Source organism: Gracilinanus agilis, chromosome 4, assembly GCF_016433145.1.
Source record: "Gracilinanus agilis isolate LMUSP501 chromosome 4, AgileGrace, whole genome shotgun sequence".
NCBI classification, from domain to species: Eukaryota; Metazoa; Chordata; class Mammalia; order Didelphimorphia; family Didelphidae; genus Gracilinanus; species Gracilinanus agilis.
In genome coordinates this window covers 166,783,497-166,811,179 of record NC_058133.1, presented here as the reverse complement: position 1 = coordinate 166,811,179, position 27,683 = coordinate 166,783,497, and the positions used below count along the sequence as shown (strand labels likewise).

The 27,683-nt window shown below is 44.2% G+C and overlaps 1 protein-coding gene across 1 annotated transcript; it reads left to right on the top strand.

Moving 5' to 3' along the window:
• The first annotated feature begins 140 nt into the window (after window positions 1-140).
• Window positions 141-27,369, top strand: SEMA4A (semaphorin 4A). The gene is made up of 15 exons (XM_044672390.1): window positions 141-197; window positions 7,473-7,626; window positions 16,761-16,921; window positions 17,956-18,018; window positions 18,981-19,079; window positions 19,678-19,783; window positions 21,175-21,291; window positions 21,514-21,638; window positions 21,755-21,927; window positions 22,589-22,739; window positions 23,495-23,675; window positions 24,353-24,471; window positions 24,643-24,806; window positions 25,252-25,352; window positions 25,910-27,369. The coding sequence occupies exons 1-15, from the start codon at window positions 141-143 to the stop codon at window positions 26,503-26,505; spliced, it is 2,367 nt and encodes a 788-aa protein (XP_044528325.1). The 3' UTR covers window positions 26,506-27,369.
• Window positions 27,370-27,683: the final 314 nt, after the last annotated feature.

Here is a 27,683-nt window from a genome sequence, read left to right as displayed (position 1 = left end):
GGGTTGGTGGGCATGTAGGAGAGAGAGCAGTGGAGAAAAGGTCTGCAAAGAAAGCACTGGCCCTAGTTAGTTTTGCTTACCACATCTGGAGCACATCTGCATCTTGGGCATCTGTGGAGGGAGGGGTTGTGGAGGACTAGATGGCCCGAGGTAGCTCATGCATCTTTCCCCTACATCTGGCTTCCTGCTGCGAAAAGGTGGGGAGGGTAGGAGGAGAGAGATGGGGGAGATTATGGCCCCACCCCCCCAAAGGAGATGCGGTTGCCATGGTGACATGAGGACCAGAGGGGCGGAGAAGAGGATGCCGTGAGGGGCGGGGGTGTGGCAAAGACTGAGACAGAGGGAGATGGGGACATCCCGATCGCAAGGGGGAGGGAGGCTCGGAATTCCCAAGCTCCAGGTAAGCGTCGTGGGGGGAGAGTAAGGAGACAGATGGTATACTGAAAAGGTGGGGGCCATGTTATTGTCTGGTACCGATTCCTGTCTGAGGAAGAGATAGACTGAGGGGCGGGGGCAGGCTATTGTGTGGAGACCCCAGCTCTCTCAGTGTCACTGGATTGGAAAGGATTGGGATGGGGGAGAGAGTCTAAGGGGGGAAAAGATTCTTAGGAAGAGAGGGGTAGGGGTTAAGGGACACTGGGAAGGAAAGGAAAAGAGAAACACTGTGGAAGAAGGGAGGGGATAGGGGCTGGGGGACATCTGGAGAGGAGGGCCAGGGGCTATGAGGACAGGGAGGAGTAAGGAGGGACTATGAGGTTATTTAAACCACAAAGAAATTCAGAGCTGGGGAAAGAGACTCATTTAACAGAAAGGAGATCTTTTGGGACTTCCTGTATGCCCCTAGAGTGAAAAGCATCCCCTCCCTGGGTCAGAAGGAAAAGGATTGACAGGTGGAACAGGAACCAGTATGGATTTTTCCATTTTCCCTCTGAACAGACCAGCTCACTCATTGCTTTCTCCCTCCTGGAAGAGAAGATACCCTCCTACTTTGCTTGTAGTAGAGTTCAGGAAGTTATCCACACCGAAATTTAGATTTCAGAGGGAGCTTGTGGGTGGTGGTGATTAACCCAGGGAAGCTAGGGATACCTGGGTCTTCACTCCCATCTCTACTCCCACCTAGGGCTACATCCGCAGGCCATAAAGCATAGGCAGGAAGGAGTTAATGTTTGATGTGGTCTGGGAGCTAAGGGGGAGGAGCCCTGAATGGAAAACCCAAGCTGTTCTAAGGTTTTCCAGTTCAGAATGTCTCCGGGCCTCCTATAGGTCACTGGGGTCAATCCCCTGCTTCTGGGTAGCTCTGTCCCCTGGACATTATTCCAAAGGTTCAGTCTCTGATTTCTGAGTGAAGAGGAGGAACACCAAATCAATAACTCTCCCAATTAATGGGAGGAAGATAGACTTTGGGAGGGACTAGATTGCAAGGGATAGGAAGCTGGGAGAAAGGAAGGTGCTTTCCATCGCTGTGGGGCTGGGTTTAGGGAAAGAGCAGCTCACTGTCAAGACTCTGGGAGGGAAGTGATAAAGGCCTTTCTCTTCTGAGGTTTCTATTCCCCCTATAGCACAACAGAGGAAGAGAAATATGTCTCTAGCTTCAGAAGGGTTGGGAATTTCCCTTACCACACCCTTCTCCCCACCCCTCCCCAGGGTGAACCTCCAAGATGGGTTACCTGAAAGATACATATATCCATGTATATGGGAGTTAGAAAGGGGGGAGAGACCTAATGCCCAAGTCCCGGGGGTACTGGGGGTTAAGATGCCTGAAATGGGAGAAACTAGGGGCTAGAAATGCCTCCCTAGCTTTCCCCCTTCACAATAGTTCTTCTTTCCTTCCTTCTTCCACAGTACTGGGCCAGAGGACCCAACATGACAGAATGTTATAGTTAGAAGGGACCTCAAAGGTCATCTAGGCTAATTATTATGTTTATAGGAATCTCCCAGACAGACAGACAGACAGACAGACAGACAGACAGACACACACACACACACACACACACACACACACACACACACACACTATTCCCCCTTAAATGATAATTCAAACTTTGCTTGAAGACCTAAGGGGTAGGGGTTGGGGGGAACCCACTACTTCCCACTTCACTTTTTGAAGGCTCTAATTGTTGGAGAGTTTTCCCTTCTGCCAGGCCTAAACCTGCCTTCTTCCAATTCCTACTTATTGTTCCTAGTCCTGTCCTCTGAAATCAAACAGACCAAGTTCCATTTTTCTTCCACTAGCTAGGCCTCCAAAATTGGAAGATAACTTCTACATCCCTTCTAGTTTAAATGTCTGCTGTTCATTCCACTGGTCCCCATATGTCATGGTCTCTAGGTTCCTTGCCATTCTGGATAGTGAAGAACCCATTTCAGGTGTCCTGTGTTTGGTTGAGAATGGAGGGGAAGTTCCAGCTCCACCTGCCTCCCTTTTTTATCAGAACTCCTCCCAACTGACCCAGATGCATGAGTATCTCTTCAGATGGGGCTGGGAAACTGGGCAGGCACCTAAATCAGGAATTGGGATAGGGTGGAGACTGGGATGGGATGGGTTGGGTATTGGAATTCATCCAGTTCCCTTCAATCTCATGGATTTCAAGGGAGAAAGGGTTGACACATGGTCCTTTCTCCTGGGGAGCCAGGCATCTGGATGTAGGGGAGATGGGATGCCTTGTGGAAAACTGTGACTAAATGAGATAGTATATATAATATTGCCTTTGAGTCATTTTTCAGTTGTGTCTGACTCTTCGGGACCCCTTTTGGGGTTTTCCTGGGAAAGATACCAGAGTGGTTTGCCATTTGCTTCAGCTCATTTTACAGATGAGGAACTGACAAAGAGGGTATTAGTGTTTTTTAAACCTAAAAGCACTCTATAAATGCTAGTTATTATTATTATTACTATTATTCTGGGCAATAATTGGTGGGAAGAGGAACCACCTGGGGTCTTGCCACAGTCCCTTGGATGGATAGGAAAATAGAGAGGAGGGTTTAGGTTTGAAGACTTCAAGAAAAACAGGATGAGACAGGGAGAGGAAATAGACTTTGCATATAGTTTCTTCATGAGCTGTGATGAACTACATTATGTCCTCTCAGTGAAGGCTGCTGAATAGGAGGGGCTGATGTACAGGGGGAGGGGTGTAAAAAAAAAGGCAAGTAAGCAAATAAAAAGTAAACTAGGAAGAATGAAGGACAAGGAGATGTTACCCTTAAAAAATGAATCTCCTTCCACTGGGAGGAAGACTTAGCTGACCCTACTAAGAGATTCTTAAGTTGGGGATCCAAACTACTCATGTTATAAATGAGAAGACTGAGGCCTAGACAGGGGAAGTGTCTAATTTTTCTCAAGGTCTCCTAACTAGTGGTGATAGAATTGAGACTAGAATTGGTCTTTCTCCCTCAAGTCTCTTTCCACTCCAACAGAGCTTCCATACAACTGTTCAGTTGTTTTTAAGTCCTGTCCAACTCTTTGTGACTCCATTTGGGATTTTCTTGGCAAAGATACTGGCCATTTTCTTTTCTAGTTCCTTTAATAGATGAGGAAACTGAGGTCAACAGGGTTGAGTGACTTGCTTAGGGTCACACAGCTAGTAAGTGAGGGCAGATTTGAACTCAGGAAGATGAATCTTCCTGACTCCAGACCCATCACTCTATCCATGGAGTAACCTAGTTGCCACATAGCTACCAAAGGAATTTTCCTTAAGTGCAGATGTTAGTAATAAATATGCATTTATTAAGTACCTACTATGTGCTAGGCACTGTGCTAAGCTCTGGGAATAAAAAGAAAAGAAAACAACAGTCCCTGCCTTTAAGGAGCTCACAATCTAATGGGGAAGATGACATATAAACAACTATGAACAAACAACTATGTACAAATATATAATATTGTACGATATAAATACAATATTGAAATATACAATATAAAAATACAAGAAACTTGGAAGTAACCAGCAGTGGGAAGACACTAAAATTAAAAGGCATCAAGAAAGGCTTCCTGTAATAGTTAAGATTTTAGCTGGGACTTGAAGGAAGCCAGGGAAGCCTAGAGGCAGAGGTAAGGAGGGAGAAGTTTCCAAGCAGGGGAAAAACTAGTGAAAATGCCCATTGTGGACCAATAGAATGATTTCCTCCCGAAATAGGACCATGTGTGATGTTCTCTTACTCAATAAACTCGTTCTAGTGTCTGCAACCTTTAGACTAAAATAGAAATTTCTCTGTTTAGCTTTTAAAGCCCAAGGGAGATCAATATTATCAAAGGAGAAAATATTTATGAAGGACTTGGCACAAATGTCTGGCACACAGTAGGCATTTAACAAATTCCTGTTCATTCCCTCCCTCCCCTTCACATTCTAGCCCAACCTATCTTTCTAGCCTTACTATAATCTGTATAATACATATGCAAGTATTTATGTCTCTCCCATTCCTGAATTCTACAGTCAAAATGGCCTTCTGTCTGTGCCTCACCTATAGCATCTCATCTCCTATCTCCACCTTGTGCTAGCCATTCCCTAAACTTTGAATGTACTTCTGACTTTACCTTAGAATCCCTTATTTCTGGGGTAGCTAGGTGGCTCATCCGATAGAAAGCCAGACCTGGAGACAGGAGGTTCTGGGTTAGATCTGGCCTCAGACACTTCTTAGTTGGGTGACCCCGGGCAAGTCACTTAACCCCAATTTCCTAGCCCTTACTGCTCTTCTGCCTTGGAAATGATACTTAGCATCAATTCTAAAGCCATAGGCAAAGGATTAAAAATAAATCCCTTATTTCCTTCAAGACCCAGATCAGGTACCACCATCTTTCCTGATTCCTCCCAACTGCTAGTGCTCTCCTCTCAAAGCACCTTCTATCTAATTATCTTGTATTTATTTTGTATTTATGCTGCATAAATGTAGTTTGTATATTGTCTTCCCTAATAGAATAAGCTCCATGAGAGCAGGAATCATTTTTTGTCTTTATATCCCCAGGGCTTAGCACAGTTCTTGGCACATAGTAGGTACCTAATAAATGCCTTTCGATTGATTGATAGGTTGACTGATGGAATACAAATCTTTGACTCCCCCCTCCAGGGCTCCTTCTACCAGAGCACCATGACTTATGGGGCACAGAGGCAGGAGGATGGGTAGAATCAATCCTGACCCCCCCATGCTTCCCATTCCTAGGAGGCTGTAACCAGGACCCAGGAAGCTTGCCCCTTAGCACCTGGAATGAGGTGGGTCATGGGATCTCTAAGCAACTTAATTTGCAGTCCTGGCCTCATCTCCTCCTGGGGATGATGGAGGCTGAGGCTGACCTGGTCTGGGTGAACAGGAAGCTAGATGTGGCTTTATGGGCTGCTGGGGCCCTGATGGAGGGATGCCTTGTTAACTTGGCTTTTATGGGTTTTTCCCTGGAGCCAGGAGTTAAGAGAAGAGGGAAGACAATCCAGGGAAATGGAGGCCCAAGAAAAATTGGCTGAGGGCAGATGGGATAGTATCCTGTCACAGACAGAGGTTCATGAAAGAAGGTATGAGGAGGAGACATCTCTGTGGAAGGGTCAAGAGAGAGGGGTTGATGTTGCAGCATTAAAAATAGAGAGGTTAGATATCAGGAGGGAACTATGGATTAGAGCCCTAAATATGATCCTCTGCACTCATGTTTTTATTTATTTTCTTTTACTTTTTAAGGATAGGGCTGGGATTGACATAGGAGGGATGGAAATTAGACCTCATGAGGGACTTTCTGGAGTGGGGAGAGTGGAGTGAAGACCCCAGGTTGTGGTTAGATGAATTTGGGGAAATCAGAGGGTATGTTATTACTCCTTCCAGGGAGATCTTGGGTAAAAGAAAGGTCCAGGGAGAGGGGGAAGGACAGTAACTTCTTGGTCCTGAAGCAGGGGGATGACTGATATCACCCTAGAAAGGTGGTTTTGTTGTTGTTGTTGTTTTTTACCTTTTCATGTTTGACCTTTGTTTTCTGGATGACTCAATGGGGAAGAAGGGGCGGTCCCTTGGGGAGAAGGGGGAGCCTACCTCACTCTCCTCCCCATTTCCCAACTTCCTGGTACGGATTGGGATCTGTAACAACTTGAGAGGCGGAAATTCTGGTTTGTTTGACTCACTGCCCCAGGAGTCCTTGCTTTGAAATTGGCATTTTCCTGGGCACCATGGGCACCTGGATTGCTGCCCTCTTAACTTGGCCAGATTGAGCCTCCCCCAACTGCCCCACTGGGGCATTGACACCCCCCACCCTCCCCTTTCCCCTCTGGTTCTTGGATAATCTTCCCGGCTAGGAGCCAGGACATCTGGGTCCTCCAGTTGGGAGACAACTCAGCACTGCATCTCAAGGGTATGTGAAAGTGGGAAGTGCTACTGGGGCAGTGAGGGGCGGGGTAGAGAAAGATTTAGGAGGGGGAAGGAGAGAATTTGGTGGGGTGAAATATTATATAAAGGTAGTGAAATATAGGGAACCATAGAAAAACACCAAGGCACAGAGGAACACTGAGAAAGGAGAGAGAGGCAAAAAGAGGGAAGTAAATACTAGGGAGAAGAGCAAACCAAAGACAGGCACGGACAGCAGGCAGCCCCCTCCCTGCTGGTTAGTGCCCAGATTCAGTTCTATACACTAACTGATGTGATAGACCCATACCCTGTTCCCTGATGTTGGAGTGGAACCCAGACAAAAAGGTCTTAGTGATTTGCTTTTGGCTTGAAGTTAGTGTCAGGGAATTACCTACACTCTGTCAAATAGGGCGATTCAACTGAATGTAATTTAACTTGCAAGGAGACCGAAGGAGAGAGAAACTGAGAGCTAGAGGGTAGAGCCCAAACTGGATCAAGCCAAGGCAGAATTTGTGCCCCAGGATCATGTATGGGTTGGGGGGAGGCCATTGGGGAAAGAGTGCTGGGAAAGGATGATTAGAAAGGGGAAAGTGGGAAGGATGGTGAAGGAGAAGGAAAATCTGAATGGATGTGTGCTTTTTGTGCTATTGACTGGCTCAATGTCTGCCTCTAGAAGTCCTGAAAAAAAGATGAAAGGGATGGTGTCTTGGTCTCCGAGATTCTGAAGAAGGATCCTCAGTAGGCTGGCACTTATTAGACTTCTTTTCCCTGGAGAGGGGAATGAGAACAAATGGCCATACAACAGGAGGGATAAAGGTTAGACTTTTTCAGGGGTCAGACTTGAATGTGGAAATGGAGAATGGCAGAGGAGACCCAGAGGAGATGAGAATAGGGGTTGTTCTACTTTATTTGCCACAACAGGCAGAGCTAGGGGGCCCACTCAGATTTTAGGGAGAGGGATAGAAGTTGGAGGAGAGTCATCCTCTACCCCGATTTCTTTCCAGACTATTTCTCCACTCCCAACTTACCACTCACTCACTTCTTCCTCCCTAGGCTGTGCCTCTTTGACTTGGTGGGGGGATATGAGAGGGTGGAGCTAAGGAGGCGGGGAGGAAGGGATGTGGTAAAGGTTATTCAGCTAGACTATGTGTCTTCCTCTCTTTCTACAGAGTCTCCAAGTGACACTGCAAGTCACCATGGTACACTTAGCCCTGCATCTGAACTCCAAGATCCCTTTCCTTCTCCTGTTCCCTGCTCTGCTGCTGTTGCTGTTCCCTGGAGGTTTGGGGCAGGGACCAGTGCCCAGGGTCAAATATGCTGCAGGTGAGAAGGTCCTTAATGGTTGGGCAGGAGGAGATGAAGAGGAGGAGGAAGAGGGAGTGGATGGAGAAGGAGAAAGGGTAATACTGAGTTAAAGGAAAAAGTAGGAGAAAGTAGGGCAAAAAAGCAGGAAGATGGGGGAGGAAGATACAGAAAGGTGAAAATGGACAGGAAGGTAACTAGAGAGCTCAGTGGATAGAAAGTCAGGCCTGGAGACAGAAAGTCCTGGGTTCAAACAGAGACACAAGGGTGACAGAGAAACAAAGAATCAGGGGAAAGAGAGATGGAAGTGAGATAAAGAAAGACAGAGGTGATGGAAAGTTACAGAGGGGTCTAAGACAGAGAAGTGGGAGAGAGAGAGAGATGATAAAGAGAATGAGATAGGAAAAAAGATTCATCAAGCAAAAGATTCAAGAAGCAATTTTAAATGTGAAATAGACTAGGTGCCAGAGATACCAAGATAAAGTAAAAAGTCCCCCATAAGGGACTTACATTCTTGACAGATAACATTTATATACACACACATATCTATAAACATATATACACACATATACTAAGAAGACCAGTTTGGCTAAACTGCTGATGCTCACAGAAGGGGAGGAATGTGTAATAAGGTTAGAAAGGTAGGGTGGGGTCAAGTCATAAAGAACCTTCAGTGCCAAACAGAGGTCCTTCATTCTTTTTTTTTTTTTTTTTAACACCCTTACTTCTGTCTTAGTAACAACTCTAAGACAAAAGGGCAAGGGCTGGGCAATCAAGGTTAAGTGACTTGCCCAGGATCACACAGCTAAAAATACTTCATTCTAGAGATGAGAAGCTAGGAGTTTATTAAATAGGGGAAAATTTTGGTTAGACCTAAACTTTAGGAAAATCACTCTGACAGCCACGAAGAGACATAGTGAAGCAGGGAAATAGCTGAAGAAGGGAGGCCAATTAGAAGGCTATTTCAATAGTCTAGAGAGGAAGGGATAAGAGACCTGGACTAGGGTAGTGACTGTGGTGAGTGGGTAATGGAGAGAGGGGAAGAGATGTGTGAAATATTGTGAAGGTAGAAACAAGATTTGGTAACTATGGTGTGACAGAGATAGAAGCGAAACAGAGAAGAGAAAGATAGTAGATGAACAGAAAAAAGAAGTGGGAGAGAGAGAACTTATAAACTCTGTAAGTGTTACTAATAAAGAAGACAGATAAAAGATGAAAGATGGGATTGGTTCAAAGAGAAGAAAGAAATAAGGGAGAGGAAAAGCAGAAGACATGTATACACAAAGAATTCTATAACAAAGAGAAAAACAGATATAGTGAGAGACAGTGCAGCATTGTAAGAACTAGAGAAGAAAGACCCATTGGAGCAGGAGAGGAGAAGAATAGAAAGTGAAGACACCTTCAGGAAAGAATCAAGGAAGTCGGAGGAGGAAGTGTGAGAGGAATATGAATACAAGAGATGGCCTGTGCAACCTCAGTTCTCCAGGGTCATAGGTTTCCCTTTACTCCCTACCCTACAGGTATACCACAGAAATCCTTGGGAATCTGCTGTCACAGAACAATAAACATTTGTTAAGCATCTACTATGTGTCAGGCACTCTGCTAAATGCTAGGGGTACATAAAGAAATAAAAAATATGTACAAACAAGCTATATACAGTATAAATGGGAAAGAATTAACAGAGAGGAAGGCATTAGAATTAAGAAGGCTGGGAAAGACTTCCTATAGAATAGGGGATTTTTTTAGTTGGGACTTAAAGGAAGCCAGGAGACCAAGATGAGGAGAGCATATTCCAGGAATGGAGGGCTGGCAGTGAAAATGCCCTGATTTGGGAGATTGGAGTGTCTTGCTTGAGGAAAAGCTATGATGCCTGTGCTACTGTCTACTTTGGATGCCAAATGGAGGATTTTGAACTTGATCCTGTCATAGTCACTGGAGTTTGTTGAGTGGAGGGTGAGTGGAGTGATATAGTTGGACCTTTGCTTTAGGACAGTGATGGGCAAATTTTTTAAAGAGGGGGCCAAAGGAAAGGAAATGCTCATCTGTCAGTCTGTTTCTAAAGCAACTCTTTCGAAGTTTCATTGTATTGTATCCTACTCATTGTATTCAACAGATTAGGAATAATGTCAGGAGGCCAGAGAGAACATTTCAGGGGGCTGCATCTGCCTCAGAAGGGCTGTAGTTTGCCCATCACTGCTTTAGGAAGATGACATTAATAGTTGTGTGGAAGATGGACTGGAGTGAGGAGAATCTTGTGGTAGGGAGACCAACCAGAAGGCTATTCCAAGGGTCCAAGAAGGAGGAGATAGGCAACCAGGGTGATGGCAGTGACAGAGGAGACAAGAAGGCATATTTGAGAGACATTTCAAAGTTACAATTGACAGACTTTGGCAATAGATTGAACATGGCAGATGAGAGATAATAAGAGTTGAAGATGACTCCTAGATTGAAAACCAGAGAGGCTAGGAGGATGGTGTTACCCTCTACCATAACAGGGAAGGTAGGAAATGATGATTTTGGACAAGTTTAAGATGTCTACTAGACATCCTGCTCCAGATGACTGAGAAGCAACTAGACATGTGAGCCTGGATATTAGGAGAGAGGTTAGAACAGGATAAAATAAGAGCTGTAGGCACGAAGATGGTAATTAAATCCAAATGAGCTGATGAGATCACCAAATGAAATAGTATAGAGGAAAAAGTAAAGAGGGCCCAGGACAGAACCCTGAGGGGCATCTACAGTTAGAAGATGTAAACTGAATAAGGATTTGGTAAAAGAGCCTGAGAAAAGAAAAGGCTGGGAGGAGGAAAATCAGGAGAGAGTGAGAGAATCAAGGAGGAGTGACCAACAGTGGCAAAGGCTGAAAAGATGAGAAAAGGCTATTGGATTTGGAAATGATGGATAAACCAATAGCAGTGTCCCATAGCATTCCTATCTAAGGCTTTGAAGCAACATAATACATTGGAAAGAATATAGATTTGAGGTCAAAATTCTTGGGTTCAAATTCTCCATCTGTCATTTACTATCTGTATGAGCTAAGCAAGCCACTCAACCTCTCTTGGCTTTTGTTTCCTCATGTGTAAAACTAAGAAGTTAGACTAGTTGACCTTCAAGGTCTTTTCAAACTGTAGATGAGGGGACAAAAACCCCAGTAGACCTGGCACAAGGATCACAGCTACACAGCTGAGCCATAGACCAGGATTCTGGCCACTCTGCCCATAGCCTGGAGGCCGATAGCTGCCTATGCCCTTATCTGCAACTCAGGAGGGATGTGCTTCCTGTTGTCAAGAAAGGGTTGGGCTGGGATTTCTCCCCTAGGCATATGGAACTGCTCATCTTTCTCTTTTGAGGTCCAAGTTAGAGCCTGGACTGAAGTTGAGCCTGAAGAGATAAAGAGGACATAAGATTGGGGGTGCTTTGGTTACTGGACTAAGAGCTAGCTAGGGCTGTGGTTAGCAGGATATAGCAGGTGGACCTAGATGATTAAATTTAGACACCTCACTCTGTTTTGGGGTGTTTTCGTCACTTATTTTTGTGTGTGCGTGTGTGTGTTCTTGTCATTTTTTCATGTCTATGTGGTTTATGGTTAATTTGAGGGCAAAGTAGATCTCTAATAGCCCCTAACCCAGTCTTGCAATTGATATAGTCTAACCTATTCCCTTTTCTAACCTTTACCTTCTGTCTTACTAAGTATCTATTCTTTTTTTAAATTTTAAAATATTTTTCCAAGGTTACATGATTCATGTTCTCTCTCTTCCCTCTTCCTTCCCCTGCTCCCAGAGCTGACAAGCAATTACACTGGGTTTTACGAGTGTGTTATCACTTGATACCTATTTCTATATTATTCATTTTTGTAATAGAGTAATCTTTTAAAGCCAAAACCCCAAATCACATAGTCATATAATCAAATGATAAATCATATGTTTTTCTTCTGCATAGTAAGTATCTATTCTAAGGCAGAAGAGAAGTAAGGGCTAAGCAATTGGGGTCAAGCGACTTGCTCACAGTCACACAGGTTAGGGCCACATTTGAATCTAAATCCATCTCCTGATCTGGCGCTCTATTCACTGTGCTCCCTGGCCACCTCTAGTATCACGTATTCTTGAATAAGGTTCTCTTCTGCAATGTACTTTAAAAGTGTTCATTCCCTATTAACCTAGAAATTCTTTGAGATCAAGAATATTATTTTCTTTAAACTATTTCACCTTGTGCCTATAGTGTTCCTATACTCTAGGTCACAAGGGTCGGCAACCTTTTTGGCTGTGAGAGCCATAAACGCCACATTTTTTAAAATGTAATTTCGTGAGAGCCGTACAGTGCTCACAGTACACTCCTGTAACAGCGCCTGAAAAAAAAATGGACTTTATGGCTCCTGCATAAAGAGCCATATCTGGCCCTCAAAAGAGCCACATATGGCTCCAGAGCTATACGTTGCCGACCCCTGCTCTAGGAGCTTAATAAAATCAGCCAATTCAGTCCAGCAAACATTTGTTTGGTCTGGAGTCAGGAAAATTCCTCTTCCCCGAAGTTCAAATCTGGCCTCAAACATTTACCAGCTGGATGACCCTGGGTACATCTTATCACCCTGTTGGCTTCGGTTTCCTCGTCTGTAAAATAAACTGGAGAAGGAAATGATAAACTATTCCAATATCTTTGCTGAGAAAATCCCAAATGGGTTTATGAAGAGTCGGACAGGACAGAAATGACTGAACAAAATAATATGGAAGGCATTATGTACGATAGGCTCTGGATTTATGTAGATAAAAAAATAGTCCTGCCCTCAAGAACTGACATTCTAAATGTGGGAGAATAACCACACACAGATAAATACAAAATATATACAAAGTAACTTGGCATGCATAAAGACCTCTTATAGGATGTGGCAACTGAGCTAAACCTTGGATGGATAGAGTAGTTATTGAATATGAATTATAAATTTAGGATAACATTATTTCCTTTTCAATTAGGTAACCCCACTCTCTGTTTCTTGGGAGAATGTGATTTACTTATATATTTTCAAAAACTAAACTTAAAATTCTCACCAAACTGATCGTTTTAAGTTATTTGTTAATAAGAGATAAGAAATGGGACTGAAAAATGATTGGGATGTTATCTTTGTTTCACATTGATTACTACTTATTAATAAAGGATTAGAGATCTCTCCTTTTCCCCTTCCCCGCTCAAAAAAAAAAAAAAAAAAAAAGTACTTATCCAGCTTTGACTTAAAGACTCCCAGAGGAGGGGAATTTACTCCCTCTTGAGGGAGCTCCTTCCACTCTAATTGTTGGAAAATTTTTTCTTCAATCAATTCTAAATCTACAGTTTTCACTGCACTTCTTCCCCTTTGGCTCTCTGGGGAACAAGCAGAAAGGGACAGCCCTTCAGGGACAGCGAGATTGCATTCTCAGCTAAGATTTCCCTTTTCCCGTCTCTGTCAGCATTTCTTTCTGGGTCTGCATCTCTATAAATCTGGATATGTGTGTTTTCCTGGTCTGGTGAGACTGAGTCTGTGTGCGCATATCTGTGCCTAACATGAGTTCCAGCCCAAGTTCTGGAGTGTTTCAAAGTTGTCTTTCTCTTCCTTGTCACCACTGCTCTATTTCCTTGTTTTGGAGTATCTCCTTGGGAAACCTTCTTATGCCCAGAATGTCCCTGGGCTATCCTCTGACCACCCAAAATAGATAGATAGATAGATAGATAGATAGATAGATAGATAGATAGATAGATAGATAGATAGATAGATAGATAGTCGGGGAGAGAGAGAGAAAGAGAGAGGGAGAGAAAATAACCCTTATCTTCTGCCTTGGATCTACACTAAGTATTAGTGGCAAGGCAGAAGAGTGGCAAGGGCTAAGCAGTTGGGGTTAAATGATTTGCCCAAGGTCATACAGCTAGGAAGTATCTGAAGACAAATTTGAACCCAAGTCCTTCTGACTCCAGACCATGCTCTTTTTCCACTATGCTAGCTAGCTGTCCCCAAGATATATATCCTTCATCCTGCCCACATGTACATTTGTTCAGTCATTCAATTGGGTCTGACTCTTTGTGAATTCACAGACCATAGCACGCGAATTCTTTTCATGGGGTTTTCTTAGTAAAAATACCAAAGTGGTTTGCCATTTCCTTCTTCAATGATTGAAGACAAACAGAGGTTAAGTGACTTGCCCAAGACACTGCTAGTAAGTGTCTGAGGCCAAATTCAAACTCTTTCTAACTCCACCCACTGAGCCACTTAGCTGTCTGCATATGCATAGATGCCCAAAACTTCCTATTCAAATTTTTTGCTTAATATATTTTGTTTTAACATGCTTGTTTTATTTATATATTTAGAACTTAGCACAGTTATTTGGCATATAATATAGTAAGTGCTTAATAATTCTATCTCTCTGTCTGGCTATCTCTACTGTCTTTGCAATGGAATCCCTCTCTATACAATCCTTGAAAATAGTTAAATAAAATATCATGGATGAAGGATTGCAAATGATAGTTCTCAAAATCTTAGTCTTTAGCGGGCAGCTGGGTGGCTCAATGGATTGAGAGACAGGCCTAGAGTCAGAAGGTCCTGGGTTCAAATCTGGCCTCAGATACTTCCTAGCTGTGTGACCCTGGGCAAGTCACTTAACCCCCATAACTCTTACTGCTCTTCTGCTTTGGAACCAACACACAATATTGATTCTAAGATGGAAGGTACGGGTTTAAAAAAAAATCTTACTCTTTAGTAGTTTTCTTTCTGTAAAGATAAAGAATAGGTGGGTTTTGGTAAGGTACTACCATAGATGCCCAATGTTTTTGACAGCAGGAGCTATTTGAGGCAGTATCTAAAAGGATGTCTTCTGGTTCCAAGTTGCAAGCTCTAATCCCTACTCCACCTAGCTGCCTCAGAATTTTATTAGCCCCATTTTTTTAAAACCCTTACCTTCAGTGCCCAAGGTCACAGTATCTGAGGCCAAATTTGAACCCAGGACCTCTCATCTCTAGGCCTGGCTCTCAATCCACTGAATCTCTTAGCTATTCTCATCTTATTAGCCTTATTTCTTGGAGAAGTCACTTAACCTCTTTAGCCTCAATTTCCTCATCTGCAAAGTGGGAATAATAATAGCATCTACCTCAAAGAGTTGTTTTGAGTGGCCATATGAGAGAACATATGTAAGGCACTTTGCAAAACTTAAAAATTAACTATGTTTTAGTTATTAATATTATCTGAGTTTTGCTGCCATTTAAAGCTATTTCCTTTTGTACCATAAAGAGAATATGTATTATTCTCTTAGTTTTGCTTTGTTCACTCTCCAGCATTTCATTGGGAGCTTCTTTTATACTCTCAGGATTACTCATTTGCACTAATAAGAGAGTGCAGGGAAGAAACCTTCCATCCCTTCCACGCAGACATGCACAGACATACAGATATAGACACACACACACACACACACACACACACACACACACACACCCTACCCTTCTTTCTCAGGAAAAAGAGACATTTTTACAGGGACCTTCTGGAGATAAAAGCACTGTTTTGGTTGTCTAAAACAGAGGCTCACTAATGGTAGGTGGCTTGAGCCAGGTAGAGGAGGGAGACTCTGGCAGGCTAAGATGTTGAGGGAGGTGTTTTTTGGGTAGGGAAACTACAAGGTGCTGCTCAAATATCACACATGTAGGCAGCCACCTACGGGTGTTTCTTGTTTCATCTGTGTGTCTGCCTGATTATGATCCTGTCTGGGTCTATTTCTGCATTTAGTGGTCTGTCTATGCCCAATCCTAGAGTTGTCTGTTTATCTGCTCATGCCTTCATGTCTGTGTACCTATCTTTCCCTCTCTCTCTCTTTTTTTTAAACCCCTACTTTCCATCTTAAAATCAATACAGTGTATTGGTTCCAAGGCAGAAGAGTGGTAAGAGCTAGGCAATAGGGGTTAAGTGACTTGCCCAGGGTCACAGAGCTAGGATGTGTCTGAGGCCAGATTTGAACCCAGGATCTCTTGACTCTAGGCCTGGTTCTCAATCCACTGAGCCACCTGGCTGCTGCCCCTTCTCTCCTTCTCTCTCTCTCTCTCTCTCTCTCTCTCTCTTCTCTCTCTCTCTTCTCTCTCTCTCTCTCTGTCTCTGTCTCTGTCTCTCTGTCTCTCTCTCTCTGTCTCTCTCTCTCTCCCCCTTTTAGTTTATTATTTGTTTGATCTTTCTTTTAAATTTTGAATTCTAAATTGTCTCCTTCCCTCCTACCCCTCCTCTACCCCAGAAGACAAGCAATCTGATATCAATTATCCATGTGGAATCATGCAAAACATACCTCCCTATTGATATATTTTTTAAGTAAGAAAAATGAAGTGAGAAAATTATACTTTAGTTTGCACTCAGAGTTTATAGATTCATTCTCGAGAGGTGGATGGACAGCATTTTTTTTTTTATCATATGTCTTTTTGCATTGTCTTGGATCATTGTATTGATCAGAGTCTCCAAGTCTTTCACAGTTGGTCACCATTATAACATTGCTATTATTGTCCATAAAGATGTGAGATCATCTCTTGACACTACTTCCTTCTTGCTTCCCTTTTGGTTTGAGACATTAGTGTCGCCATCTCCACCCATCTCCGTCTTGGTATGAATCTCTCACCTAGTCTCTCTGCCCTGTCTGTCTTTACATGGCAAATGTGCAGGGGAAAGAGCCTGAGTATAGAAGCTGGTAGACCTGGGTTCTATGTCCTTGGACAAGCCCCTTCATTTCTCTGAACCTCATTTCCTTCATTTATAAAATGAGAGCATTGGCTTTGATGGTCTTGATCTTTAAGGTCCCTTCTACCTCTCATGTTCTATGTTTCTCCTTTTGTCTGTTTCCTTTGGGCTCGTCCCTCCTCCCCCCCCCCCCCATCCTTAAAGCTCTGTGCTCCCCAGCCACAGGGCTGTCATTACCCTGCCTTCTGGATGCCAGGCCCTCCAACACAGCTGGTTCTTCACACAAAGCAGGCATGGCTGCCAGCAGGATGGGGCAGGAGGAGGGAGATACTGCTGCCAGAGCCTGGGTGGTGATGGCACACACTGCCAATCCCCTCCCTGTTCCCCATTCTCCTACTCCTTGCTGTTTTGTAGCTGAGGCCTCCCCTTGCCCAGCTCTCCACCATCCCACCAAATCCTGACTTCTCTCTTCACATTCACCCCGCTTCAGGTGATAGGCATCGGTCGGTAAACGTCTTTAGCAAGGAGGGTCTTCAGGATTTTGATGAATTGCTTCTAAGTGAGGATGGGGCCACTCTGTATGTGGGAGCTCGAGATTCTATTCTAGCACTGGACATTGGCAAACCGGGTGTCCCAGGTCTTCGGAGTATGGTGAGTGCCAGACTGGGAGGCTGGGAAACTGATAGAAGGGGACACAGGCTGATGATCCTTGGGTGGGCTGTGGGAGGTGCTTGCTCATAACTAATTGTTCAGCATTCATGCATAATGTAACTAATTAATGAAATAATCCAAATGAGCATGCAATTACCTAGGCTAATGAATGTTAGAATAGTTGTAATTATGTTAAAATTTCGGTCAAAAGGAACATTAGTTTCACCTATGGATATTCAAGAGCACTGTGGTCTGGCAGAAAGAACAGTTTTATATATAGTTACAGCCCAGATAGCTTTGAAGCCCAGCTCTTCTACTTTGCTTGTTGTGTGAGTTGGAGCAAGTCTATTCCTCTTTTCAGCAAAATGAGGAAATCACTCCAAGGGACTCATGATAAAAAATGTATCCACAGCCAATGAGAGGAACTGTTGGAATCTGATTGCAGATCAAAGCATGACATCTTTCACTTTATTTCCTTCAGTTTTTTTATTTTACATGTGATATGGGTCTTCTGTCACGGCATGGGGAATTTGGAAATATGTATTACATGAAAACACTAGTAAAACCTGTATCAGACTATCATCTCAGGGAGAGAGGGGAGGGAGGGAGAACATTAGGATCACAAAATAGCAAAAACAATAGTCAAAAATTGTTTTGATGTGTAATTGAAAAAATAATAAAAAATCAAACAAAATGAAGAAATCAAACTATTAAATTCCCTTTTGGCTCAAAATTCCATAAATATCCATAATTATTTATAGCAATACTTGCAGCAGAAGTGTTTGGAGAACTACTATAACTATGGACACTAGTATTAAGAGACGAATATTAACAGTAGTCAATCATTAATGTTGCTAAATAGACAGGCTAATCAAAAATCTAACAGCAGTTTCCATTGATACACATTCTTTACAACTTACTTTCACTGTGTGGGCAGAACCTATGAGGGGAAAGTTGGTGATGGGAGGGAGTAAAGTTAGGCTGTTCGTGAAATAATGAACCTGTCTGTATTCTCCCTCCTTTCTTCTTTCCAGATTCCCTGGGAAGCCAGTCCTAAGAAAAAAAGAGATTGTGTCTTTAAGAAAAAAAGCAATGAGGTAAGAGCAAGCGAAGGGGCAGAGCTTTGGAAGGAAAAACCTGGAGCCTTTGAGATGAAAACCTGTTTAATAACTGTTAGTTGAGTTAAATGGGTCTCTGGTTATTATCCCCAGACTGGGTACTTCTCTAGCATGCCATTTTGGATGTTAGAACAGTGCAAATATGGCCACTGATAGCCACTAATCCAGTCCAGTTAAACAAAGATCTTCATGCATGGCACTGTGCTAGGAGCTGGGGAATACTAAAATAAAAAGCAGTACCTGTCCTCCCGACCTTACATTCTATGGGGGGAATACAACATGTACACAGACAAATAAGGTGATTAGAAAAGAGATCGAGAGAGCACACTAATAATTGGGAAGATGAGGAAAGGCTTGGTGTAGAGGGTGACCCCTGAGAAGAGCCTAGAAGGAAACCAGGGTTTGAAGGTGAGAAGGGAATGCATTCCAGGAATGGAATTTTTGCCATGCCAAGACACAGGCATTGGAGGTGGAATACTGAGTTCAGAGAACTGCAACTACGCCAGTTTGGCAAATACAGCATTTGTGAAAAGAAAGCAACATGAAACAAGTCTGAAAAGGTAAAATAGGAGCCAGACTGTAGAAGGCAGGTTGGAAAGTCAGGAGAAAACCAAGGGAGAAGAGAGTATCCAACAGAAGAGGTCAGTCAATACCGTCAAAATTTGAAGAGGCCATAAGTAGATGAGGATTGCTTCCTCTTCCATTCTTTTTGTGTCTTTCCATCTTACCTCCCTTCTCCCAGTCATTCCTCTGTCTTTCTCTTTCAGTGTCTTCTCTCAGTCCTCCTAACTCTTGCCCTTCTTCCTCAGTTTCTAACCTTCTTCTTTAGTATGTCCAAGTCCCTACCTTTCTCCTGGGTCAACCTTGGGCCCTGTTCTAGGAGGGTCCTAGGTATCCAGAAGGATGGCATCAGGAAAACATTGCTACTCCTTGTCCTCCAGACTGAATGCTTCAACTTCATCAGAGTCCTAGTGGCTGTCAATGCTTCTCAGCTCTACGCCTGTGGAACCTTTGCCTTCAGCCCAGCCTGTACCTACATAGTGAGTCCTTGGGCCTCCTGGTTTTCCATCTTACTCGGCCACAATCCCTGTTCCATCCCTTTAAAAATATCCCTTCTCAGACATGGCACTTGGGCCACAGCTCACAACCTTCTACTTTTCTTCTCAGAAGGCTATTACAGGGGGCAGCTGGGTAGTTCAGTGGATTGAGCCAGACCTAGAGATGGGAGGTCTTAGGTTCAAATCTGGCCTCAGACACTTCCCAGCTGTGTGACCCTGGGGAAGTCACTTAACCCCCATTGCCTAGCTCTTACCATTCTTCTGCCTTGGAGCCAATACACAGTATTGACTCCAAGATGGAAGGTAAGGGTTAAAAAAAATGTTTTTTTAAAGGCTATTACAGGGCGAATAACCTGACATTTAGCTCCCCACCCCACCTCTCACAAAAAACTTTTCCTCGTACTCTGGATAATTTCTTTCCTAGACATGGAATACTGGCATACCAGACTCTTGAATCCTGACCCCGGGGCTCTAAAATATAGCCACCCCTTCTCCCATCCAACTTGCTTCCCAGACTTGAGACTCTGTTGACTTAGCCTCCAATCTTTCTTTTCCACTCCCTTCCTCATCCCCAACCCAGGAGCTGCAGGACTTTTCCTTGGTCCCTATCCCAGAAGACAGGATCCTGGATGGCAAAGGACAGAGCCCTTTTGACCCAGCCCACAATCACACTGCAGTCTTTGTGGGTAAGTGTCAAGTTCTCCTCTTCCATCCTTTCTTTCTTTCTTGGGATATAGATCCATGGGGGTCTCTAGTTTGGAGATTTGGAAAGACAATCACAAAAATAAGAAGGCAAACCAGAAGTCCTCTCTTACCGAACTTAGGGGAATTCCAGATGTCCCCATCTTTTAGACCTTGACTTTTAGAAAGGAGACAAGAGAAGATTCCAGAGAGAATTTGAAAAAAAAAAAGGTGGAGAGGAGAGTAAAGGGAGAAATGATAAGACAAAGAAGGAGAAACACAAGCCATGTTTCAGAGATGGCAAATCAGAACAGAATAATGAAGTAGAATGCTTGGAAATAAGTCTGGAAAGGTATGATTAGTCTAGATCTTATTGGGTCTCAGTTGTCATAGAAAACCATTGAAGGATTTTGAATAGTACCATGGAGACATAATAAGAGTAACAATTTTAAATTGAAGAGCGGTAAGGGCTAGGCAATGGGAGTTAAGTGACTTGCCCAGGGTCACACAGCTAGGAAGTGTCTGAGGCCACATTTGAACCCAGGACCTCCCATCTCTGGGCCTAGCTCTCAATCCACTCAGCCATCTAGCTGCCCCTCCAATTCTTTTTTTTAATTGAGACATTTTTTCCAATTATATGTAAAAACAATCTTTACCATTTTCTTTTTAAAATCTTGAGTTCTAAATTCTCTCCCTTCCTTTCTCCCCTCCCCCTTTCTTGAGAAGGCAAACAATTTGATATAGATTATACATGTGCAGTCATGCGAAACATATCTCCATATTAACTAGGTTGTGAAAGAAAACACAGATTAAAAAAAAAAACAACCAAGAAGAAAAATAAAGAAACCAAAAAAATATGCTTCAATCTGCATTCAGACTCCATCAATTCTTTCTCTGGACCTACCTCTAATTACTAACAAGCTTTGTGATGGGGCAGGTAGAGGGATTGTATATCTCTGTGTGGTTTCCTTATCCATAAAATGGGGATAACAGGTTTTTGTAGGATTATTATGAGGATTAGATTAAATAGTATTATGTAAAGTTATTTACAAACTTTAAATCACTATATAAATTTCAGATATATATTAGACTTTTAGAGCCAGTAGAAATCTTAGATATCATCTAGTTCACGTTTTTCCATCTTACAGAAAAGGAAAATGAGATCAGAAAATGAATGACTTGGCCAAAGTTCCCAGTGTGACCCAGGTTTTCTACTCTTGTCCCAGTGGAATAGTGGGGAGGAAGGAAGGATGGGAAGAAGGGAGATAGGTAGAGGAGTGAGCAAGGGGACCAAAAGAAGACAAAAAACTGGTTCTCAAGCCCTCCCCCACCTAAGGAGGGCTAAGGGAACCTTGCCAAGGTTTGATCATCCTGTATCTTCCTACTCTCACCCCAGATGGGATGCTCTACACTGGCACCATGAACAACTTCCTGGGCAATGAGCCCATTCTGATGCGAACCCTAGGAACTCAGCCTGTGCTCAAGACTGATGCCTTTCTCCGATGGCTCCAGCGTAAGGACCCTTAAGTCATATGGCCCCTGGTGGCCTCAGATTTCAGTACAGCTACCAGAACTTTGTCTGAGACCCAATCCTAGGATCCAGACTAGGCAAGGGAACCAGACATTCAGGCAACTTAGGTTCTGGAGTCCTTAGCTTCATGGGGTTTCACTGTGGGAAGGGATATAGACCTTTGGGCTCCCAGACCCTAATCCCATTTCCTCTTCCCCCCTGAAGCGGATGCCTCCTTTGTGGCCTCCATCCCCTCCACCCAGGTCGTTTACTTCTTCTTTGGGGAAACAGCCAAAGAGTTTGATTTCTTCGAGAAACTCACCATCTCCCGAGTAGCACGAGTCTGTAAGGTCAGAGGGGAGCTTTTGGGATAGGATGGAGGGGCCAATGGGTCAAGCTGACAGGAGAGGGTGGATTCTAAAGCTTGAGAGAGAAAGGGGTCCTGATGCTTGACTCTACTTCCCAGAATGATGTGGGTGGGGAGAAGCTACTACAGAAAAAGTGGACGACGTTCCTGAAAGCTCAGCTGCTTTGTGCCCAGTCTGGCCAACTGCCCTTCAATGTGATCCGTCATGCAGTTCTAATGCCTGCTGACCCCCCTGCCTCTTCCAGAATCTATGCAGTCTTCACATCCCAATGGTGAGTCAGAAGCACAGGAGCCCAAGGGTGGGGAGCAGGGGCTGTCTGGTAATTAAGAGTTCTTGGACATCTGAATGGAGCTAGCACCTGGAAGATCTAGTAACCGAGTGGTCGGACACAGATAATCTGAGGTTTTTAATTTTTTAATTTTAAGGATACCTGGTATTCCAATAGCTTTCTATGGAGAGGATCTAGAAATCTGGTTAATTATAATTATAATTATAATATGTGGTCTGTTAAGAGATCTATGATCTATGATCTGGTTTGAAGGGAGAGAAGGATAGAAGATTGAAGGGATAGAAAAATCTACCTTCCAGCATCCCCTTTCTGTTCCTGAGACTTTCTAAGACCTAAGTTCTGGGACTCTGCCAGTCTCACTACCCCTCCCATTCAGTGGCTCAGTCCTTGGTGGAGCAAGGAAGAAGAGCAGGTGTGAGAGACACCTCCACCCATCCGTGCTTGCCACCTGCCTCTGGGCCTGAACCCCAATTAATCCTCATTAAGAATAATGACACTTCAGATCACATGCTGGGCAAAGATCCTGCCTCAGGCTGGGTGGCCAGCATCACCAAGGGGATCTCTAAGTGCTGAATGTCACCCTTCCTGCAGAAGAAAAGGCAGCCAGCCAGAGGTCCATTCCAGTCCTTGTGTGTGTCTTCAGGCAGGTTGGAGAGACTAGGAGCTCAGCGGTCTGCGAGTTCTCTTTCTCAGACATTGAGAAGGTCTTTGAGGGGAAGTACAAGGAGATGAACAAAGAAAGCTCCCGATGGAATACATACAGTGGCCCTGTGAGCAACCCTCGACCTGGCAGTGTGAGTCTCATCTTTGAACACTATACCTGCCAAGCTCTACCTTCCAGGTCTGATAAGTATGGGCCATTCTCTGTCTCTCGGTACACACCCAGAATTTGACTTGCCAACACTTGATGTGTAGAGCAGCAGCTCCAAAGGGAGGTAGGGAAAGCAAGGACATGGAGGAAGACCTGGGCCAGGAACTGGGGTAAGGAGAGAGAGTAAAGGGGACAAAGATCCCTCCTAAATGACTATGTCTGTGTTGGTCTCCTGGACACCAGTGTCTTGGGGCCCAGCCCCTTAGTGAGTAGTTCCAAGTAATAGGAGTAAGAGCTGACATCTCCAGTGCTATAATAATAATAACAATAACTAGTACTTACATTCTACTTTGGTTTGCAAAATGCTTTACAAACGTCATTCTACTTGATCCTCACAACAACCCTAGGAGATGGGTGCTATTACTTTACGGATGAGGAAACTGAGGCACAAAGTGGTTAAGTGATTTGCTCAGGGTCACACAGATGGCAAAAAGTTTGAGGGAAGATTTGACCTCAGACCTGCCTGATTCTAAGTCACTCTTATCCTGCCCTGTGCCACCTAAGCTGCTGAGATTTATAAAGCATATTTATTATTATCACATGATCTTCCTCCATCTGGGGCTGAAGCAGCATGGAAAGAGGAACTCAAAGGAGCACAGTGAGAAAGGAGAGAGGGGAGGAAATATCAAGCAGTAGATTCCAACCAGTATCCTTGACCTTGCCTCTGTTTGGCTTCAGTGCTCTGTGGGACCCTCCTCTGACAAGGCCTTGACCTTCGTGAAAGAACATTTTCTGATGGATGAGAAGGTTGTGGGGAAGCCCTTGCTAGTGAAACTGGATGTGGAGTATACCAAGCTGGCTGTGGAGACGGCCAAGGACGTCAGTGGAAAAGACTACTTGGTCATGTACCTGGGTACCAGTAAGTGCTTAGAGATTTCCCTCAGAGGAACTTGAATAAGAATGTATTTTGCTGGACAAAAGGGAGATTTGATGTGGGAAGGTATAGATGTCTTCTAGAGATCCATTTCCATAGCTTTTCGAGATTTATGAAGGGCTTTTCTTACGACAATCCAGTGAGACAAGCAGCATATCATTATCTGTATTTTATAGCTGAGGAAACCAAGGCTCAGAAAGGGAAAGTGGCTTATAAAGTCAATGAGTTGGAAAATACCAGAGGTCAGATTCACAGCCAGGTTTCTGGACTTCTACCATAGGGCTCCTTCCATTAGGCCATGATGCCTTTCAGATCTAGGGGGTGAGAAAAACAGGGAAGGAAGAGATGGGCAGCTAGGGCCCAGAGAAGAGAAGGCAGGGTACAGGGTGGGAATTCTTAAGGAGGATTCTCTGAAATCCATCTTGTAGAGTCTTAGAGTTACAAGAAATCTTAGAGATGATGTAGTAAGGAGAAGCATGTAAGTTAGATTTCAAAAAAAGGAAAAAATAACATATGTCAACTTTCTTGATAGTTGGAGAGGGTAAGCCCAAGAAATGAGAAAGGATTATCTTACATGAAAAAAAGCAGAGTGAAGGAGGGGAAGCCAGGAAAGCTAAAATCCCTTCTCCACCATGCTCCAGTCTTTCTATGTCTCCTACCAGACACAGGCTCTCTTCACAAGGCTGTGGTGAATGAGGACAGTGATACACATCTGGTGGAGGAGATCCAGCTGTTCCAAGAACCTGAGCCTATCCGAAACCTACTACTGGCACCTGCCCAGGTGGGAAGGGACCCAAGCCCTGCTTTGAATGGGGAAGGAGATAGAGGGAGCTTTGCTGGCCATCAAGGAGACAGTCTATCATGGTGTGGGTCTCCCCTGGGGAAAGGGATGCTTTGGGTTTAGAATTTCCATGCTCAGAGTGACATGTCTTTCTATCCATTCTTCACACAGGGAGCACTATTTGTGGGCTACTCTGCGGGACTTTTGAGGGTGCCCCGAGCCAACTGCAGTGTCTATGGGAGCTGTATAGATTGTGTTCTTGCCAGGGACCCCCACTGTGCCTGGGACCCTATTGAAAGAGCCTGCCGTATCTTTTTAAACACCTCCACAGACTTGCAAGTATTGTTGCCTGGAATTTCACTCTTGCTATAGTGCTGGTGAAATGGAAAAGATGTTTTCTAATGCCTAACTGCTCTGATTTTCTTATACCTCACCCTCCTATGGTTGTTTTGAAGGGATCTCTTGTTCGAAGTTTACAAATTTAAATTCTGGCTTGTCTCCTGGCTTGCTTTGACTCTGTCACAATGGCCCTTTTCTTTCCTTCCCCTCATAGTTGTTTTGAAGTACCCCATCTTTGCTAGAAGGTAACAGGGCCTCCCCTCTCCCATCTCTCTGACTCCATTCCCCATGGCACTTTTAAGATTTTGATCCACCCTACTCCTCCCCACACCATGCTTTCTAGAGCCCCACCTGCTCCTTTAGCAGTTTCTGGCCTCCACCCTTCCCTCGCCCTGTCCTAACCTTCAATAACTTATCACCCTTGCCTTCTTATCTACCTAGAACTTCCTGGAAACAGGACATAGATCGAGGGAACCCAGCTTGGGCATGTGTTAATGGGCCCATGGGCAGAAGCCATCGACCCCAGAGCCCACCTCAGCTCAGTGAGTATGGAATGGGACCTAAAGGAAAGCAAGAAGAAGATATGGTGTTGAGATGATAGGGTAGAGGTTAAGGGATAATCCAAACTTTCCCCTGCCAGGAATTTTGTTCATTAAGATTCTACTTGTCCACCTTACCTAGTTATTCTGAGACCCAGGCATCTGCAGGTAGGAATTGAACAGGCTAGTAGGAAATAGAAGCAGGGTATTGTAGAAGGAGAGAGTAAAGATATTTGGCCCAAGACTAAAGTTGGGGGTCAGAATTGGATGAAGGGGAAGATTTTGAATTAGAGTAGAGGTTGAGGCCAGAATTGTATCTGGAGTTGGGATGGAAGACTCTCTAGAACCCTGTGTGATAATTTCAAGTGCTCTCTTCTACTTGTCAATCCTGCTCTGTCTCTCCGTTGCCCCAGGGACTCACGTACGAAAAAAAAAAATAAAATAAGGGAGCCTAGGGTAATCTCTGTCCCAAATGTCAAATAATGATATGTGTTAAAGTTCCTCTTTCCACCTTCCTTACTTTCCCTACCTTTCTTCTTTCTCTTTCTCTCTCCACATAGTTAAAGAAGTCCTGGCACCCCGTCATTCCATCTTGGAACTCCCATGTCCCCAAACCTCCACCTTGGCTACCTACCACTGGACTCATAGAGCAACCCCTATTCCGACTTCTTCCTCAGCAATCTACAATGGCTCTCTCATTCTCCTACTTCGTGAGGAATTCAGAGGCCTTTACCAATGCTTGGCAACTGAGAGTGGCTTCACTCATCCTGTTGTCTCCTACTGGATACAAAGCGAGGAAGATCCTTTGCCCCTGGATCCTGAATTGGCAGGGATTCCCAGGGAGCGTGTGGAAGCCCCTTTGACTGTTGGGGAGCCCATCCCCCTAACCACTCCTAGGTCATACTGGCCCCACTTCATCGTTGTTACTGTCCTCTTGGTTTTGGTGCTCTCAGGGGTCCTGATTGGCCTTGCCTCTTCTCCACTGCGGGCACTCCAAGCACAAAGGAAAGTCCAAGGCTGTGGTACCCTGCCTCCTGGGGAAAAGGCCCCATTGAGTGGGGAACAGCCCCCTCTCCAGCCTCCCAAGGACACTAGGATCGTGAATGGAGGAGGTGTAGATGCTGACAACAACCAACTGGGGACGGAAGTGGCATAGACTCTGCAACAGCACACATGAGATAATGAAAGTTTATAATGGATTCTATGGTATGACAAAGAGTTGTCCTTGGTAAAGATGACCTAACCCTACCATAGGAAATTGTTGGGGTGATCCTACAATAACAAATGGGAAGGGATGGCCAGAGAAAGCCACCTTCCTCTTACCAAGAGGAGTTTGTCCTCCCTCTGCCACTCTGAGCCACTCTACAGAATAATGAGGAGTATACCCAGCAGCTTAAAACCACTGGGACATGACCCATCTTGCAAGGACATGCCAGCTCCAGGTACCTTCCTCTGACCAAGAGCTTGGGTGGAACCTCTCATCAAGAGACTACCCTAAGTGCTAAACCAGTTTGGCAGTTACAAACCATTCCAAGAGACCCTCCAGAAACATACCATGCTAGGAAATCCTCCTGGAATAATATTCCCAAGCAACACAGTTATCGACTCTGGATGGAAATCTAATCATAACTTGTGCTGGGACTCAGACCATTATATCCACTGGCACTTCTGTCCTACTTCAGACTTAGGAGGATCTGCAGGAGGTCACATCCCTCCTCATCCCAGTATTCTCACAAATGACCCTAGGGTGTTCTCTTCACCTCTCCTGATGCAATGGGGAATAATTTCTAATTCCCCTCACCCACCCCATAGAATTCTGGGAAATGGGGTAATCTGAGCCTTGCACATATCTGGCCAAGCCTGGCCTCTTTCAACTTTGCCTCTCCTCTTCTCCACCCTGACAGTCTCCATACAAATGCATCCTCTTCCTTACCCTACTCTTCCCCTTTGTTTTTGTCTTTGGAAAAGTGTATGTCTTGCCACAAACAGTTTATTTTTTATTAAAAAGACAAAACTTAAAGGTGGCCACTTTCTTCTTGAAGGCGCTGTGGGGAAGTTGGGACAACAAATCTAGGTAGGGTGCATGAGCTGAGAATCTTTATAGTATTCATGGCTGACCATTTCCACATACATGCTTTTTCTAGCACTGTAGGCTGCCTTAATTTCTTGACTTTTTCCTTTGCCAATCCCTAACCTAAGGTTACCCTTACCATCTGCTTTCTAGGCTACTACAGTGGTCAGAGAAGGGGTGAACTCATCTGTTACACATTCATGCCACCCAATTTCTTTCTTTTCTTTCTTTCTTCCTCCCTCCCCTCCCTCCCTCCTCCCTCC